This window comes from Lemur catta, chromosome 7 (genome assembly GCF_020740605.2).
Source record: "Lemur catta isolate mLemCat1 chromosome 7, mLemCat1.pri, whole genome shotgun sequence".
Classification (NCBI taxonomy): Eukaryota; Metazoa; Chordata; class Mammalia; order Primates; family Lemuridae; genus Lemur; species Lemur catta.
The window spans coordinates 100,636,055-100,654,283 of record NC_059134.1 but is presented as its reverse complement, the minus strand read 5'-3'; the positions used below and the strand labels follow the sequence as shown (position 1 = coordinate 100,654,283).

The window sequence follows — 18,229 nt, the reverse complement described above, 5'->3', positions numbered from 1 at the left end:
GCTGAGCCCTTCGCCGGGGGGAGCTCCTGGGAACTAGTACCCAGCCCCGGGAAGGCTCAACCACCCTAAAATTTTGTGAAAATTCAGGAGTCTTCTGTTTGTTTGCACCGGTGAGTTGTTCTGTTTCGTTTTGTGGGCCCTCTTTGATTGCCTGAGGGAGGCTGGACGCAGCTGACTCCCCTGGTTTGAAGCTCTGAAGGCGAGACGTCGCTTGAGAGCTAGGTCTCTTGTTTGGTTCTGTGTTTCACGTCTTGTCTGTTATGTGTTTATTGTTATGTGTTTGTTATTTTAAACGAGATTCTGTAATAATAATAATTTGGTCTTAAGTTTTATATAAATAATCTTGTGTTTCTCTTTGGAACAGATTGAAAAAGATGGGACAGGCCGCCTCGAGATCGACTGGTTGCACTAATTACTCTCCCCTTGAGCGTTTTATAAAGAATTTTACAGACTTCCAACAGAGAGCACGGCCATATGGTTTCACTGTAAATTCTTTTGACTTACAGAAGTTCTGTGAACAAGAATGGCCGGCTTTTGGGGTTGGGTGGCCACCGGAGGGTAGCTATCAAAGATCTTTAGCTGCCCGGGTGCAGACGGTGGTTTATGGGAACCCGGGACATCCTGATCAAATTCCCTATATTCAAATTTGGAATGATATCTTGGCAGATAATCCTCGGTGGTTGCGTCGTTGCAAAAAGGCGGATTCTCCGCCGAAAGCAGTCATGGTGTCAAAGGTTGCAGGAGGGCCGGGAGAGGGACAAGCAGGCCGTAAGTTATATCCGGTACTGCCGGGACAAGGGGAAGATCCCCTTTTGGAAGGACCCCCTCCTTACGTTACAACCCACTCCCGGGAATCGGGGCAATCGGAGATCGGAGTCCAGAGCCCACCTGATCTAGCAAGTCCCTCACATACTCGTAGTGGTTCCCAATATCAACCACCACCTGGTGGTCACATACCTGAGGTCCCTATCCTTCCGCTACGACAAGCACCTATGAACCCAGGGATTGACCATCCTCCTTTTATGATATATGTCCCTTTTTCCACCAGTGACCTGTATAATTGGAAAAATCAAAACCCTTCTTTTTCTGAGAAACCCCAGGGATTGATATCTCTGCTGGAAACTATCTTTTTCACTCATCAGCCCACCTGGGATGATTGCCAACAGCTCTTACAGGTGCTCTTTACCTCCGAGGAGCGAGAAAGAATCCGAAGAGAGGCTACTAAGACAATTCCGGGTCCGGACGGGCAGCCGACAACTGATCCTGTCCGGATTGAACGCGTTTTCCCTTCCCTGCGCCCTAATTGGGATCCGAATGATGATGAAGGTAAGGGGGCTCTCGATCAGTATCGCCAGACTCTGCTCCGGGGTATACGGGCTGCCGCCAAGAAGCCGACTAATTTGTCTAAGGTGAGTGAGACAGTTCAGGGACAAAATGAGGCCCCGGCGGCATTTTTAGAGCGCCTCTTTGAGGCTTATCGCCTTTATACCCCAATTGATCCTGAGGCACCCGAAAATAGGCGGGCTATTAATATTGCCTTTGCTACGCAGTCGGCCCCTGATATTAGAAGAAAGTTACAAAGATTAGAAGGGTTTGAGGGGAAACTGCTGTCTGAGTTAGTGGAAATTGCCCAGAAGATTTACAACAACCGAGAAGGATCAGAGGTTGTGCAATCAAAGAAAATGGCTAAGATCTTAGTAGCTGCTATGGGGAATTCTCAGAATCTGTGTGCGGACATGAATAAGACTAAGAAAGGAAGACATCCCAAGAAAGGTCGCAGTGATGTAGGACCAAACCAATGTGCCTATTGTAAAGAATACGGACATTGGAAGAAGGACTGTCCGCTCCTCCAGCAAAAGAAAGGGGACCAACCGGCTTTAGTTCTGGCAGAAGAGACTGAGTGACGGGGCCCGGGCTCGATTTTCATGAGCCCCCGAGAGCCCAGGGTCACGTTAAATGTAGGGGGCACTCCGGTGAATTTCTTGGTAGATACTGGAGCTACACATTCTGTTTTGCAGAAAGCAATAGGACCCATATCGGAGGTAAAAACCTCCATACAAGGGGCTACAGGAAAAACTAAATCCTATCCATGGACTAGGACTCGAATAACTAACTTGGGAAAAGGAACAATTACTCACTCTTTCTTGGTCATTCCTGAATGCCCATATCCACTTCTAGGCAGAGATCTGTTACACAAATTAAAGGCCACTATAACCTTCCAGGGAGACGTGACCGAACTCTCGTTCGATCAAAGCCCTTCTGCTATGCTCCTCACGTGCCCCTTATCAGAAGAATATTTGCTAACTGAAGAAATTTCTGAAGAGGTTAAATTGAATAGATACCTACAGGAGTTACAATGTAAAATACCTGGTGTCTGGGCAGAAACTAATCCACCCGGACTAGCTTCCCACCGCTCCCCCATTATTGTGCAATTGACTAGTACCGCCACACCGATACGCGTACGGCAGTATCCTATTAGCTTAAAGGCAAGAAAAGGAATTGCCATTCACATAGCAAGACTTAGACAGGCAGGAATTCTGGTGCCTTGTCAGTCGGCTTGGAATACTCCTTTGCTCCCAGTCCTGAAGCCGGGGACGAATGATTATCGACCGGTACAGGACCTGAGGGAGGTAAATAAAAGAACTGAGACTATCCACCCAACGGTGCCTAATCCATATACTCTTTTAAGTATGCTGCCTCCAAACCATCAAGTCTACACGGTGCTGGACCTGAAAGATGCCTTCTTTTCACTTCCATTGGCGGCGGTAAGTCAGCCCATTTTTGCTTTTGAATGGATTGACCCAGAGGGAGAATACTCGGGACAGTTGACTTGGACTCGATTGCCACAGGGGTTTAAGAATTCCCCCACTCTGTTTGATGAGGCATTGAGTCAAGATTTGGTTCAGTTTCGACAGAACCATCCCCAGGTGACTCTGCTGCAATATGTGGATGATCTCCTTTTGGCTGCACAAGACCAGGCAACATGCAAAAAGGCAACTGAAGATTTATTGCTTGAATTGGCCCAGTTAGGGTATAGAGTCTCTGCCCGGAAAGCTCAATTGTGTACTCCAGTAGCCACATATTTGGGTTATGAACTAAAGGGAGGAAAAAGAACTCTCTCCACAGACAGAGTTCAAGCGATTTTGAGAATTCCACAACCTCAAACAAAGAAACAAGTGAGGGAGTTCCTGGGTGCAGTAGGATATTGTAGACTTTGGATTCCTAAGTTTGCTGAAATAGCAAAACCATTATATGCAAGTACTGGGGGAAAAGGAGAAACCCTAGTATGGACTGAAACTGAAACAGAAGCTTTTGAAAGTCTAAAGCGGGCACTTGTGAATGCCCCAGCACTGACCCTGCCTGACGTGACTAAGCCTTTTAAGTTATATGTGGCTGAAGCACGAGGAATAGCGAAGGGGGTGTTGACACAGGAGTTAGGACCTTGGAATAGGCCGGTAGCCTATTTATCAAAAAGGTTGGACCCAGTAGCCTCAGGATGGCCAGGGTGTGTGCGTGCCATTGCGGCAACTGCTGCCTTGGTGAAGGAGGCCCTGAAGCTGACTTTGGGGCAGGATTTATGTGTAATTGCCCCGCATTCAATAGAAACCTTGCTAAAAAGCCCTCCTGATAAGTGGCTGTCAAATGCTAGAATAACACAATATCAAGTGTTGCTATTGGATCCGCCTAGAATTAGGTTTTTGAAAACTGCTTCCCTTAACCCTGCTACCCTACTTCCGGACACAGAGCCATCAGAACCTTTGCACGATTGTTGTGAGATACTGGAATCCTTGACAAGCCTGCGGCCTGACCTTACAGACCAGCCTTGGCCGGACTCTGAGGAAGAGTTATTTACGGATGGAAGCAGCTATGTGGATGAAGGAATAAGGTATGCAGGGGCGGCAGTAGTTACTAAGGACCGGGTTATATGGGCACAAGCCCTCAACCCAGGGACGTCAGCTCAAAAGGCCGAACTTGTTGCCTTAACTCAAGCCCTCAGGTGGGGAAAAGACAAAGTTGTTAATATTTATACGGACAGCAGGTATGCTTTTGCTACTGCACATGTTCATGGGGCACTCTACCAAGAACGGGGCCTTTTAACTTCAAGTGGAAAAGAAATAAAGAATAAATCTGAGATTTTAGCTCTTTTAGAGGCTATATGGCTGCCGAAGAAAGTGGCCATTATTCATTGTCGGGGGCATCAGAATGAGAGTACCCCTACAGCGAAGGGAAACATGTTTGCTGATGTCACTGCTAAGGAAGCTGCCCGAAAACCAGTGGGGCCTCTCCATATTTTGCCTGTTCTGCCTGAGCGACTCTTGCCGCCCTCGCCGGTTTATTCAGAGGGAGAATTGGAATTGGGAAGGACTCTAGGAGCAACCACCGATCCGGGAGGTTGGAAAATCCTTCCAAGTGGCAGAACCTTAGTCCCACAGCACCTGGGTCGCCGGTTAATTGAACAAATACATCAAAGCACGCACCTAGGAAGCACGAAGGTGGCAGAACTGCTTCAACGAGACTATTATATACCTAATTTGCATCAGATGACCCAACAGATTACGGCCGGATGCCTGACATGTGCGCAAGTTAATCCAGGTAAAAGATTGAACCCCCTCCCCGGAGTCCGGTTGCGAGGACGAGCCCCTGGGGAGCAATGGGAAACTGATTTCACGGAAATCAAGCCAGGCAAGTATGGATACCGCTACCTGTTGGTATTCGTGGACACTTTCTCAGGATGGGTAGAAGCATTTCCCACGAAATCAGAAACAGCACAGGTAGTAGTAAAGAAGTTAGTAATGGAAATTGTACCTAGATTCGGCCTTCCTTTAGCCCTGGGGTCCGACAATGGCCCGGCATTCATTGCCAAAACTACTCAATTATTAGCTCAGGTATTACAAATTAAATGGAAGTTACATTGTATTTATAGACCGCAAAGTTCAGGTCAGGTAGAAAGGATGAATAGAACATTGAAGGAAATATTATGTAAGTTAAGAGCGGAGACGGGCGAAGACTGGGTGAGCCTCCTTCCTTTTGCACTATTAAGAACCAGGTGTACTCCATATGTCAGAGGTATAACACCATATGAGATAATGTTTGGCCGTCCACCTCCACTGGTTCCTAAAGTGGGAGAAGAGAAACTAGCTGAATTAAGTGACCACGCTCTTCTTAAATCCCTGCAAGCCTTACAGCTGAGCACCCGGAAGATCCACAACTTAGTCAGGGCTGCACACTCTAGTCTTGCTAATTCTCCTTCTGATAAAGTTTCTCTCCAGGTACAGCCCGGTGACCTTGTTTGGATAAAGAAACTCCAGCCCGCTACTTTAGAACCAAGGTGGACTGGACCTTTACCGGTGATTCTCACCACCCCTACGGCTGTAAAGGTGGCAGGAAAACGCCACTGGATTCACCATACCCAAATCAAGAAAGCGACTCCAGTCCAAGAAGAACGATGGACGGCTCGGCCCACCGAAGATCCACTAAAGATAAGACTTTTAAGACATTCCTCTGGAACATCTTGATGGGGGTGGTGGCGACGAGCCCCCACCAGCCTTTAAATTACACTTGGGTGCTCACGCGCACAGTCGATGGGACAGTGATAACTCAGAATGTTACAGTCTTTTCTCCCTTGCTATATTTTGATTTATGTCAACTTTTAGGTAACACTGAGCCTGTGATGGGGTTATTACCTGAAGGGAGGTTCGGAGCCTACGGATGTGGCAATATTAACATAGAAAAAAACATGCAACGTATTAGATATTATGGTTGCCCCACCACAGGCCCCTCGCATTGTCATGCAGATGGACAATACTGTATAGAGTGGGGCTGTGAGACTATAGCTAGTTGGATAAACAGTGACTCTGATATTATATTAACAAAAAAGGCTCCTAGGTGTGTCTCTTCAAATACCTGTAACCCCGTAACTATAAGTATTAAACGGGGCCAGGATCAGACTTGGGCCACAGGGAAGACCTGGGAATTTCACCTGTACGGAGGAGGGGGAAAGAAGGGGCCAGAAGTTTCATTCACTATTCAGAGATTTACCCCCGTTCGTCAATTTAATCCTATAGGCCCAAACCGTGAGATTTATTTAGGACCTGAATTACCGACACAAGCCATCCTAGAGCCTACAACACCAGAAAAGAGCTTGATGTCAGAGCCACGCCGAAAGCCTGTGTTAAATTTGTTAAATTCAGTGTATAAGTTTGTTAACCAAACAAAGCCTAATATAACTCGAGATTGTTGGCTCTGCCTTAATCCAGAACCTCCTTATTATGTAGGGATTGGAGCCATCCGACCCCTAGGTCAAAATGAAAATAATATAAGAAACTTGACTGCTGAAGAAATATATAAGCAACATTTATGCAAATGGGGTCAAAAGCCCAAGCTGACTTTAGAAGACCTACAGGGACAAGGGACTTGTATTTACCCTGTGGGGTTCCCCATATCCCAATCTCCCTATATGGCGTCATGTAACATTACCATTCAACTAAATAATTTGACAGATCCCGAACCTAAAACACTCTTGGTGGCCCCAAATGGCACGTGGTTTGCATGTACTACAGGTATCACCCCTTGTGTCAGACCCGCGGTAATTATGCAAAAGCAGGATTTGTGTGTTCTATCTCATATCGTGCCTCAAGTCTACTTTTATTCAGGAGAAGGCGGACGAGAACATCTTCAAGCTTCTATCCCTTGGCGGCTAAAACGAGCCATTCCAGTTTTGGTACCGTTATTAATTGGACTAGGCATTGCAGGCTCGGCTGCTGTAAGTACTGCGGCCTTAATAACTGAAAATCAAAATTTTAAAATTCTGAGTCACCAGGTAGATTTAGATTTAAGTGACTTGGAAAAATCCATTAGTTATTTAGAACAATCAGTTGATTCACTGGCCGAAGTAGTCTTGCAAAACAGAAGAGGGTTAGATTTATTATTCCTGAAACAGGGTGGATTATGTGTAGCCCTAGGAGAAACTTGCTGCTTTTACGCCAACCATTCTGGAATTATTCAGAATAGTCTTTCCCAGGTAAGAAATAGAATTCGGGAAAGAGAAGAACAAATTAATGCTGGACATAACTGGTATCAAAACTTGTTCACCTGGTCCCCATGGCTCACTACCTTGTTGTCAGCCATAGCCGGGCCATTACTGTTACTTTTATTAATAATACTGATCGGTCCATGCATACTTAAATGTTTAACAAATTATGTTCAAAGGCACATACAAGGGGTAAAACTGATGGTGTTGCGTACTCACTACCACCATATTTGCGATGATGACCTATGATAACTATCAAGGATTTGATATTTCCAAGAAAACCAGTGGGGAATGTGATGGTCTTAGAAAAAAAATCTTTCCTCAAAATTGACTACATAGGGTTAAATTGTTAAAGAATGTTAGGAGATTCTAACTGATGCTATCTGCTTCTGTACTAAGCTTGCTGTTCTAGTTGATGAAGGAGAAAGGTAAATAGTCCTCGGGGGTTTAACATAGGTATGCTTGATTAAATAGAATAGATGATCTGTACGTTAATGATTATAATCTGCTTATGTCGCTAAGAAGTCTGTAAAATCACTAGGCCCCTGGTTAGTGAAACCTTGAACTATTAATGATTGTCCTGTCTTTGTTCTCTTTGTTTTACTCGTACATGTGTGCAGGCACGTAGCCCTTCTCCGGAGGGGCATAAAAGTCCTGTACAATTGCAGATCGGGGCCACTCTCTCCGAGCAGAGGTGGTCGCCGGCCGGCTAATAAAGACTCCAATTAGACTTTTGATCCTTTGTGTCTGATTTGTGCGCTCTCACCCTACAACATCCTGGAGCCGCTGACCTCACTGGGCTGCCCAGCCCTTCTGCTCGGCTCCGACTGTCTGGCCGTATCGGTCCCTGTGGCTGCTGCGACTCCAGGTGAATCCTTATCTGACGGGCGGGCCAGGGTGTGTGGGCTGTGTCTGCACAGGCCAGTTAAGTGTTTTTCCTTCTCAGCCTCTTTCTCTTATTTTGTAAGCATCCATTGTGCCTTAACCTTTCTGCCTGCCCTTTGGGACAAAGCAGTATTTTACTAAATGCCCTTTGAATGTTCTCATTCTTTTGTATCATGTGACTTCCTAATAAATCAGTTGCTAGCAAACTGGGGTGGTTTATGATATGAAATAATGAAGTATGTGTTGATGACAGCCCAGGAGTTTTTATTAAACATGCATTGGGTTACAGCCCTCAGGGCCGGCCAGGCTGGGAGCTGGTGGAGACTGGCGGAAGCTTCTAATCTGGTGGTTTGTCTGGGACTCCCAGGCTCGGTGGTCCAGGAGGGCTCTGGGGTTCCTGTGGGAACCAAGCAGGTAACTCAGATTCTCACGCCCTCCCTCAGGGCACCTTGTGCCCCAGGCCTGGCGGGAGGCAGTTTGTTTCCCACAGGTCCTGTTGTCAGCACCCAGCTTGGAGGGAACGGACAGCACCAGACCTGCCCTGGCGTACTGGGCCCCAGGAAGCCAAAGAGCAGCAGCAGTGACACACCGGGCTTTGGCCCTGCAGCATGAGCACCGCCTGGGGCTTGGGGTTCACACTGTGAGTGTTTCCAGAGATGGAAAGATCAAGCCACGTGTCCCTGTGGCATCATGGTCCTGGGACCAGGGCCTGCCTCCTCAGGTGTCCATGACAATGAGGGGTACCTTGTCCCCCCTGTGGTCCTCTGCCTGGCCAGGGCAGCATGATGGCGTGGCCATAGGCACTTACACAAGGCACTGACTTGTGCGTCTGTTTCTTGACCTTTCAGAAGGGAGTAATGACAGGGGCCACCGAGTAGTTGTTGGGCAGCTTCAGTGTCTGGTGTAGACTAGGCCCTCCCAGGTGTTGGCTGTTTTCCTCATCTCAAAGTACTGTGTCTGGACAGGCAGGCGGGAGCCCAGGGGCCACATGAGTGGCCAGGGCCTGCCAGCAGCACAGACAGCACCACCACCCCCGCCCTCCTGTGTCAGTTCCCTGGCACTGCTGTGACACATGACCATGGCCTTAGTGGTTAGAACAACATACATTCGTTGCCTCACAGTTCTGCAGGTCAAAAGTCTGACACAGGTCTCAATGGGCCAGAATCAAGGTGTCCGTGGGCGGCATTCCTGCCCGAGGCCCGAGGGGAGAGCCGGTCCCTTGCCTCTTCTAGCTGCTGGAGGCCTCCACATTCCTTGGCTCACTTCAAAGCAAGAGAGGGCCATGGAGTCCTCAGGTAACCTCCCATTGTCACATCTCTGACTCTCTTCTGTGCCCTCTTCCCGTTGAGGGACCTTCATGGTTACACTGGGACAACCAGGACGGTCTCCCTGTGAAAGGGCAGTTGATGAGCAGCCTTCATGCCCGTGAGATGTTCCCAGACTCCGGGGTTAGGATGTAGACATTTTGGGGGCCGTCCTACCTGGCATGCCACCCCTTCTGCCTCTGCCCTCCCTGCGTGGGGCTCCAGGCCAGCAACGCTGGGACACTGTCCTCCTGCCTGCTGTCCTCCTTGGTCGCTCCATGTCTCTGACCAGGACTCCTGCTCCCTGGCCAGGTGCCTGTCTCTGCAAAGGCTCAGGCTCCGAGGCTGACTCGAGGATCCTTCGCAGCCATGGAGGAGCTTCTGCTGCAGGCTGGCCCCTTCTGCAGCTCACCCTGCTGGGGGGCAGCCCCCAGGACCGCTGCCCAGTTTCCACTTCTAGCTGTCTAGTTGTTTCAGGGCCTAAGTTCGGTACGTGTCTCCCCACCACACGTGGGCACACCATGTCAGTCATCAGCAGGTCCCCACAGAAGGGCCTGGTGCTCTCTGCACCCATCCAACAGGGCGCATAAAGTGAAGGCACTGTGCCCCCACCCCCCAGTTCTCCCGAGCCCAGTTCAGCCTTCACCACTCAGTCCGTGTGCTCACCGTGTGCTCCAGGCAAAGTGGCCCCTGGAAGCTGCCCATGTGCCCTGAAGGGAGACCTGGCAGATGGAGTTGGGAGAGGCCAGGTGCTCAGGGAAGGCCTCCCAGGACTCTGAGGGCCTGGAGCCTAGGATCCCAATTCCAGGCACCCTCGAGATGGCCAAACAGGGGACTGGGGGAGCCAGATCCCGGTGGGGAGCCCAGCCGTGTGTGGCTGGTCTCCTCCTCCAGGTCCCCTCGCAGGCGACCTCCTGGTCTGTGATGTCCTCTGCCCCCTTCTTCCACACTTGCACGCTGCCCACATTATGGGGTGTTTTCTCACTGCCTCCCCGTGGCACCCCACATTCAGGGCCCCGGTTTGCTTGTCCCTGTGAGGCCACCGTGGTCAGAAACAACCGGCTGGAAGGCGAGGGCAGGTGCTAGCAGCAGGGTCAACTCCAGCCCCCCACCCCCACCCCCGACCCGCCAGGAGGCTGACTCACGTGGAACAAATGAAGGTCAAGCTTCAGCCCCTCTCCTTGCCAGGACCCCCTTCCAAAGCCTTGGGAGAGCCCAACAATGTATTCAGTGGTTTTGTAAAATCTGCAAAATATAGGGTTTTAAAAATTATTTTTTCTTAAAGAGGGCCCCTAAAGATAGGTTTCAGGCCCCACAAGTGCTGGATTGGCCTCTGCCCACCAGACACCCTAGCTCTACTTGTTTCTAGAACACACCCTGCAACCTCCTGCCTCAGGGCCTTTGTTGGAGCACGTTCCTCTCCCTTTTGAAAATCTAGGGTTCCTCAACCCCCTCCTCGCCTTGGCTTCCCAACACACCTCCAGCCCGAGGTCCCTTCCCCTCCCTGGCCTACCTGGCTGGACAGCTGTCCTCCCTGGAATAGACCATTCTGCAGGGCCAAGACCTTATTGATTGCTTAACTTCCTCCCTCCTGCTGTGTGGCCTTGGGCAAGTTTTCACCTTCCTGGGCCTTCTTTGCCTCATCTCTAAAATGGGATGGTAAACATGCCTACTTCTTGTGATGGGGGGATATGATATGACACCTGCCAAGCCTGGCTGGCAGTAAGTGCTCAGGAGTAATGATTTGTTCCCACGCCCAAGGGTGCGATGTTCCATGCACATCTGCAAATGAGATGCAGGAGCCTGGACTTTCAGAGGCCAGGGACATGGCCGTGCCACCTTGGGGCCAGAAGTCAGCTCTCTGAGCCCTGAGCTCTTCATCTGTACCATGGGGCAGTCACCCTTGCTTCCTGGGGTTGTGGGTGACAGAAGTACAAGCAGCTGCACCTGTGAGTGATTATGTCAGGCTCATTCATTCACTTATCCTTAAGACCCCCTGCAATCCAGAGATCATTTTGTTCCTGTCTTAGTTTTGTAAAGAAAAATAACAAGCCTGGGGGCTGAGTCATGCGACACCCACTTCCAAAGGAATAGCTGTTCCTAACATCACGCATGGCCAGAGCACCACAGGAAAGCAAAAGGCCTCGGCATCTATGAGGGCTGCCCCCACATTAGTTCATAAGGAAAGTCCTTGCTGGTCTCCCATAAACACAGACACACAAATTGTAATGTTGGGTCTGCAAGGCCAAGTCTGGCTCTTAAAACTAAAATCTGTTAGATTCCACACTAATAACGTTGACTCCTTTATCTTCCCAGGTACAGAACAGACAGACACAAGATCAATCATTCTTCCACCTATCCAGGGACAGCTACATAACTGATGCTTCCTTCCCTCCCTTTTTCTCTTCAAACATGTACCATCTAACATAAAATACAGATTTCCTGGGCCTCACAAGAGTTTAACCATTTGTTTGACTGACCACTCCCACCTCCTTTTTGTCTTTCTGTATGCCCTACCCCCTTTAAAACCTGAGTTCCCAAACCCCGCTTTGGAAAAAACAGTCATAGATTTGTCTGTGGTGTGTGTTTTCCCTGGGTGTGTCCTCAAACTTTGGCTTTATTAGCCTCCATTGACTGAGAGCTTTGCCTCAGTCGCTTATTTTGGGTTTTCAGTGTCCTAAGGCTGCCGTCACGAACTACCACAAACTCTGGCTTAAAGCAATGGAAATTTGTTGTCTCAAAGTTCTGGAGGCTAAAACTTTGAGATCGAGGTGTCAGCAGGGCCATGCTCCCTCTGCAACCTGTAGGGGGCTCCTCCACGCCTGTTCCTAGCTCCTGGCGCCTTGCTGGCAATCGGTGGCGTTCCTTGGCTTGCAGCTGCACAGCCCAGTCTCTGCCTTTGTGGTCACATGGTGTTTTCCTTGCATGTCTCTGTCTTCGAATGGCTGTTTTCTTATAAGGACACCAGTCAGATTAGATTAGGGGCCTGCGCTACTCCACTATGACCTCATCTTAACTAATGACACCTGCAATAACCCTATTCCCAAATAAGGTCACATTCTGAGGTAGTGAGGGTTAGGACGTCAATATATCTTTTTTGCAGAGGAGACACAATTCAACCCATAATACCACCCCCTAAGGTTTATTGTCTTGGTCTTTGGGGCTTTTTATTACAGCAAAGGCTGTTATTTTCAAGCACCAGCTACACTTGGGTTGCAGAGCAAGTCCTGCCTGGCTCAGCTAGCACCTGGACCCAGAGGCCCCCAGACCAGAGGAGGCCCTGCCCAGGCTGCCCTTGGGGTCAGCACAGTGGGACAAGGCCTTCGCAGCCCCCAAACACTCTTTAACTCTTCCAAACTTGGGTAGCAAAGGTGACCGGAAGAGTCAATACACAATCGCTGGGGCATTTCTGAGTCACTCTCCATCACTTATGGCAGCATCTGGGGCACTCCTGCAGGCCAGCCCAGCGCTGGGCTAGCTGGGCACAGGAGGCTCCTGCCACAGCTGCAGCCCAGCAAGAGGCCAGCTCAGACCCACCAGTGAGGCTTTGTGTTGCCACCACCCAGGTGTGTGGCAGCACATCAAGACACCCCAGGAGGCCGGAAGCCTTGCTGAGTCTGTGAAGCTACAGTGGGGCACCACAGGAAGCTGCCACACTCCGTCTAAGAAGACAAAGGCTCAAGGAACACAGGTAAAGCTGGGAAGGAGAGGGCCAGGGTGAGTGTGTTGGTGCCTTTCCCTTGTCAGTGAGCAGGAGTTCAGTTGCTCCCTGCACACAGGGTTGCAGGATTAGCAATTGAGTTGCCCAGGAGTGTCAATTCAGAGTCCAGTCAGCTTTTCAGGGGACACTGGGAATGGGAACACAAATGACCAGGAAAAGGAACCACTTTGGACACACATGATGCTCCTGACAGATGAGCTGGCCACACCCAACACAAGACAAAGAGGAACAGACAACAGATGGGGAGGAGGATCGGTGATCAAAGAAGGCTTCCTGGAGGAGGGGTCTTACAGGCTTAGTAGGATAGATGGAGCAAAATGAGAGGGCATGGGCAGGGCAGGGACAGCCAAGCAGAGCCAGGCGTGACCTCAAGCCTAACAGACACTGACAGCCCTGACCCAAGGGAAGTGCAGACCTCAGTACAGATTGTTGCTGTTCATCTTTCTGCCTGACCCGGAGGACTACCTGGCACTTTAGAGCCACCTGGCACTTTCTCCCTGTCTAAATCCACCTCACATTTCAAATGACGCAGGTAGATTACCAAACTTCTCCCAGAACAGGGGTGGCAGGTCCAGGCTTGGGTCTGAGGACATCAGTTTTAAGCAGCAAGTCCGGACGGCCTTCTAGTCTCCATTGAGCCTGCAGTGTGGGCTGGGGTGTGGCTACCGTCACTGCCCGCAGGTTGCAGGTCCTGATGTGGCCAGCAGGGGGCAGCTGAGCCCACCCTTTCCTCCTGCTCAGCTGCCGAGGCCCAGAGCAGGCACCGCCACCAGGTTCATCCAACCAAGCAACCAGGAACTATGGCACAGCCCTGGGACAGAATCTGGGGGCCTGGGGCCTGGCGCTAGGTGGCCACTCCCTCTCAGAGTGGGCGCCCTGGCTCCTGACCTTCCTCCTGCCACGGGATCCATGATGGGGGTTCTGGACCTCCAAGAGCACTAGATACAGGTTTGTTTCCCTGGAAGTTCCTCAGCTTGCTGATGAGACTTGAGTTTTCCAAAGATCAAGATCCATGTCCTGGAAACAAATTCTACTTTGGAATTGCGTTTTTCTGTGAAATGACAACTTACTAAAAATATTTAAAACTAGTAGAAAATAGCCAGAAGGTGGGATGAGCATATCCCAGGACTGGTCATCTGCCTCCTGCTACACCTGTGCCCACGAGCTGTCCCCTGCCCTGCCCAAGGCACCCTTCTTCCTTCCCAGCTGCCTGGGGCCCTCTCAGCACCTCCATTCCCCATGCATACTGAGCCTTCCAGCCATTTTTAACTATTTGACATAAGTATGATTTGCAACAGAGAGAATAACAATAGTCACAGCTCTCCCCTAGGACTTCTGTGTCTCCTACCCATTTAACCTCAGCATTTTTTGGTGGGGGAGGTGGTGACTGCTGACACTCTCCCAGCCAGTGAGAGCACAGGCCTCCCTACCACATGAAGGTCAGCAGCCTCCAGGGGGTGTCCACTCCCCAGCAGAAGCCCTGGCGCCATGCATGGACTTGTTCACGGAAGGCACTCAGTTAGACCAAGGGGAGTTCAGAGCAGAAAAGACTCCTTCAGAAGTTCAAGGACAGTCTAAACAACCGGTGCTCCAACGCAGTCACTGTGGGGACCAGCAAGGCCTAGGCTGGAGGACATTCCCATCAGCAGGGACCCAAGTGGAAGTGGGAGGCTCTGGTGGTGGGAGCTGCTGGCAGGCCCTGGAGAAAAGAGGTTTCTTGGGGGTAGAGATGGCAGATTGTCAGCACCAAGCAGCCAGCTCCCTGCCCAGACGAGCTGGCACCAGGATTCCTGGTGGGTTTAGGGAGAAGGCTGGAAAGGTGGGCACAGGCCAAAGTGTGGGGTTGAGGGAAGCTGGGACTTGCCTTATCAGCAACAGGAGGGCAGAGGAGATCTAGGGGCTGCTGGAGGGATTGGGCAGCCCCAGGAGGCAAGGCTTTGGGGACCAGGCCACGAATTCCACAGGTTCTCCCTCTGCGGGCAGGCCCGGACCAGGAGTGAGGACACAGGCATTCAGCATGGCTGGGGTGGGAATAGGCGGGTCTGGTGAGTGCTGTGACAGCATCAGGGGCAGCAGTGAGCCGGGAAGGAGTTGGCAGGAGGAGGCAGGAAGGGCGTGGTGTGGGGCAGCTGGGGCAAGCCTCGGGAAGCTGTGCGTGTTCAGCAGGACTGGGCCGAGAGGGCCTGGGAGAAGGGGCAGGAGGCCACTTGCTCAAGAGTGGCAGGGAACAGGGAGTAGTCCTGGAAGATACAGATGTAGGGCACTGACCACCAAAGTCCTTTCCTGGAAGGCATGGCCCGAAGCCTGAGGCCGGGCCCTAGGCAGAGGAGGCCCCCATTGGATGTGCCCTGGTAGTGGTAAGGAAAGGGCAGCAGGGACCCAGGCCCACAGACCTCACATCCCAGGGGAGATGAGGGTCAAAGGTGTGAGCAGCCCCATCCTCACTGAACAGCGCCTGCCCCTCTGGCTGCCTGCTTTTTGGCCTAAGTGGCCGGCTGGTCCAAGTTATGCTTATGTCAAATAGTTAAAAATGTCTGGAGGGCTCAGTACACGTAGGGGATGGGAGGTGCTGCGAGGGGCCCAGGCAGCTGGGAAGGAGAAAGGGACAGGCAGGGCAGGGACAGTCAGCTCATGAGCAGCAGGAGGGAGATGACCAGCCCCTGGGAGCCCATTCCACCTCACCTCAGCTCTGTAAACCAGGACCAAAGCCCTCTGACTCCCGGGGTCCCCCCCGCCTGCCCGGTTATCCGCAGTCCTCCTGGACCAGCCCTCCCGGAGCAGCTGCTGCCCCTGCCCCCACCCACAGATCTGGGCCTGTCATCCCATTTCAGGCCACAGCTGACAGCTGACCTGGGAACTCCCTTCCTTCCTTCCATCAGTCCACAAATATTTCCCGAAAGCCTTACAGTGGTCAGAGTGACATTTTCAAAACAAACTCTGGAGTCGCTAACGTTTACTCATGTCTACCACATGCCAGGGGCTCTGACCCCACACAGAGATCAGGACAAAACAGAGGAAACCCCTCCCTCAAAGGATCAAGATATGGGGGCACTTTAGAGCTGCAGTCAGGGGGGCTCCCAGAGAGGTGACCTTGGGGCAGAGGCCTGAAGGTGCTGAGGGCTGGGCGGGACAGGTGGCTGCTGGGTAAAGACTGTTCCAGGCGAGACAATATTCGTCAGACGTATGAAATGTTAGGGCGGGAGGGGCCTCAGGAGGGGGACAGCAAGGCTGGGAGAGGTGAAGGGCTTGTCTGCAGTCCCTTGGTCACTGGAGAGGTGGGGGCAGAGCAGCCGGAGCCGCCTGGCAGAAAGAGGCTGGTGGGAGCTGGGGGTGGGGCCCAGGCTGCCCCCCCCCCCCCCCGGCTATGGCAGGCGGGGGCACGCAGGCTCCCTGCCAGCGCAGTGACTGTGCAGTTTACAGACTCTGCGCCCTGGGCCCTCAGGGCTCAGAGGGAAAGGGCCAAGGACCTCCGTGGAGGGGGAGCCCAAGGTGGGCCAGGAGGCACAGCTCTGGAACCAGATCCAAGCAGATGCAGACGGTGGACTGGAGTTCTGGCATATTCTCATGTGGTGACAGCAATACCATCGTTGTCCTGGCCTTTTGTAAACCCAAAGCACCACCTTTTCTCACCCTTCATAGTCTCTCCCTCTTCCGGGGGCTCCCTTGGGTCCTTTTCAGGGCCGGAGTGCATGTGTGTTTGGAAACAACGGGGCTGGGCTGGCTTCAGAACAAGATGGGGAGGCTGGTCACCGGGGAGACCAGTGACTTTGACTGGACATGGCCGTGAGAAAGGGCTTGGAGACAGGGCCCTGACTCTGGAATCAGAACGTTGCCAAAGCAGCTCCTTCCTGTTCTCTACCCTCTAACCCACAGCCCCTGAGCAAGCTGCCGGGAAGGAGCAAGCTGTGGCCACCCGCCCAGGCAGGGCGGGCCCCTCACCACCTTACCCCACCCTAGGATCCAAGGTCCTCTGTTTACTGCTGTTTTCTGGAACAGCTTGTTTTGAGCTAGAGAAATCTGCTGACACACTGGCCGCCCTCAGTCAGAGTGGAGGTATTTTTAGCCTTATGTGCAGAGGACGAGGGCAGAACTAGGCCCAACATACCTCCACTGTACTGTGGGCACAGCCTGGGCCCCCTAAGGCAGGACAGAGACACCCTGTGTGGTTTTCTACCCTCATCTCTCCTCAAACACATTCCTTTCCCAAGGAAAACAGCTGTGTGGAACTCGGAGGCCAGCAGAGCTTCTATGTAAAGACCTCTGAAACTGTGCCCTTTGTCCTTGAAAACCAAGGGTGGTGGTGGCAGCTCCAGACACAAGAGCACAAAGGAGCCTTATTTCCCTTTGTGACAGGAAACCTACGGTTTATAGAAACCTATGCTTTGTGTGTTGTTAGTTCTCCCTACTCTTTTGAAAAATAAAATCTCAGATAGTCATTTCTGGCAGCTCCAGTTTGCGGGGTCAAGAGAGCAATTTGGGAATGATCCATGTGAATGAGGGAGATTTTGGGACCAGAGGTAAAGAAAAGCAAGATAAGACATCAGCTGGGCCCGGAAACAGCCCTACAGCAGGGCCTACCCACCTCTCATACACCTTGTCAGATAACTAAAAGGCTGGCTCTGCAGCCTGGTACTGTGAGGCAACAGGGAAGAGTCACTCGATTGGTTTCATACACCCCTCCCAGCTTTCTAGAACATTCTGACAGGCAATTCCCTCTTTCTGCACCTTTTTCTCAGGCCAAAGTTGTCCCACCCCAACCCACCACTGGAAATGTCAGGACAGGACTGATGGGGCAGACTGATGGGGCAGGGTGAGCTGCAGGAATCCAAAGCTGGCAGAAGAGTGGGGCTAAGCAGGCCAGTGAACAGGCCCGGGCTTGCCACATCATTGACTTCTGTGTTGAAGGTCAGATGAGACAGAGTCACCAGTTTTCCGAGAACCACAGGGAGGGGTGCATGCTGGGCCCCGCCCTGCCCGCAGATGCCATCTCACGGACTCATGGACGCAGGAGAAAAACAACTTCCCCAGTTTCCTCCCGGTTGCCAAAGGAGCCTGTCGTCTCTGGTGGTTTTGTTTGGGGTGTGGCTGTTACCCTAGGAAACGTCCTGGCAGGACTTTGTGCCAGATGCCATTCTCAGTTCTGGTTACTTTGACCAGCGTCCATTTTCTGCCTTACATCTCAGGGGCCCCGGGCTGAACAGATGGCAGCAGGATCACAGGCAGTGGTTCCCCTCACCCTGCACCATCCCACTGCGGGTGGCTTTTCAAAATTCTCTCCAGAAATTCAGG

At 51.5% G+C, this 18,229-nt stretch overlaps 1 protein-coding gene and 1 long non-coding RNA gene across 2 annotated transcripts; one reads left to right on the top strand and one right to left on the bottom strand.

The window, feature by feature from the left end:
• Positions 1–2,671: 2,671 nt before the first annotated feature.
• Positions 2,672–7,767, top strand: LOC123641371 (protein NYNRIN-like). The gene is made up of 2 exons (XM_045556036.1): positions 2,672–2,765; positions 3,745–7,767. Exon 2 carries the CDS (start codon positions 4,233–4,235, stop codon positions 5,514–5,516), a length of 1,284 nt encoding a protein of 427 aa, XP_045411992.1. The 5' UTR covers positions 2,672–2,765; positions 3,745–4,232; the 3' UTR covers positions 5,517–7,767.
• Positions 7,768–8,158: 391 nt separating this feature from the next.
• Positions 8,159–13,793, bottom strand: LOC123641374. Its single transcript, XR_006736282.1, has 3 exons — positions 13,482–13,793; positions 10,365–10,464; positions 8,159–8,312 (listed from the first exon to the last, which is right to left on the bottom strand). It is a non-coding gene; the product is annotated as an uncharacterized LOC123641374 (long non-coding RNA).
• Between the last annotated feature and the right edge of the window lie 4,436 nt (positions 13,794–18,229).

Coding starts and splice junctions, on each gene's coding strand:
- LOC123641371 (XM_045556036.1), top strand. CDS start 4,233: ATGTTTGCTGATGTCACTGCTAAGGAAGCTGCCCGAAAACCAGTGGGG.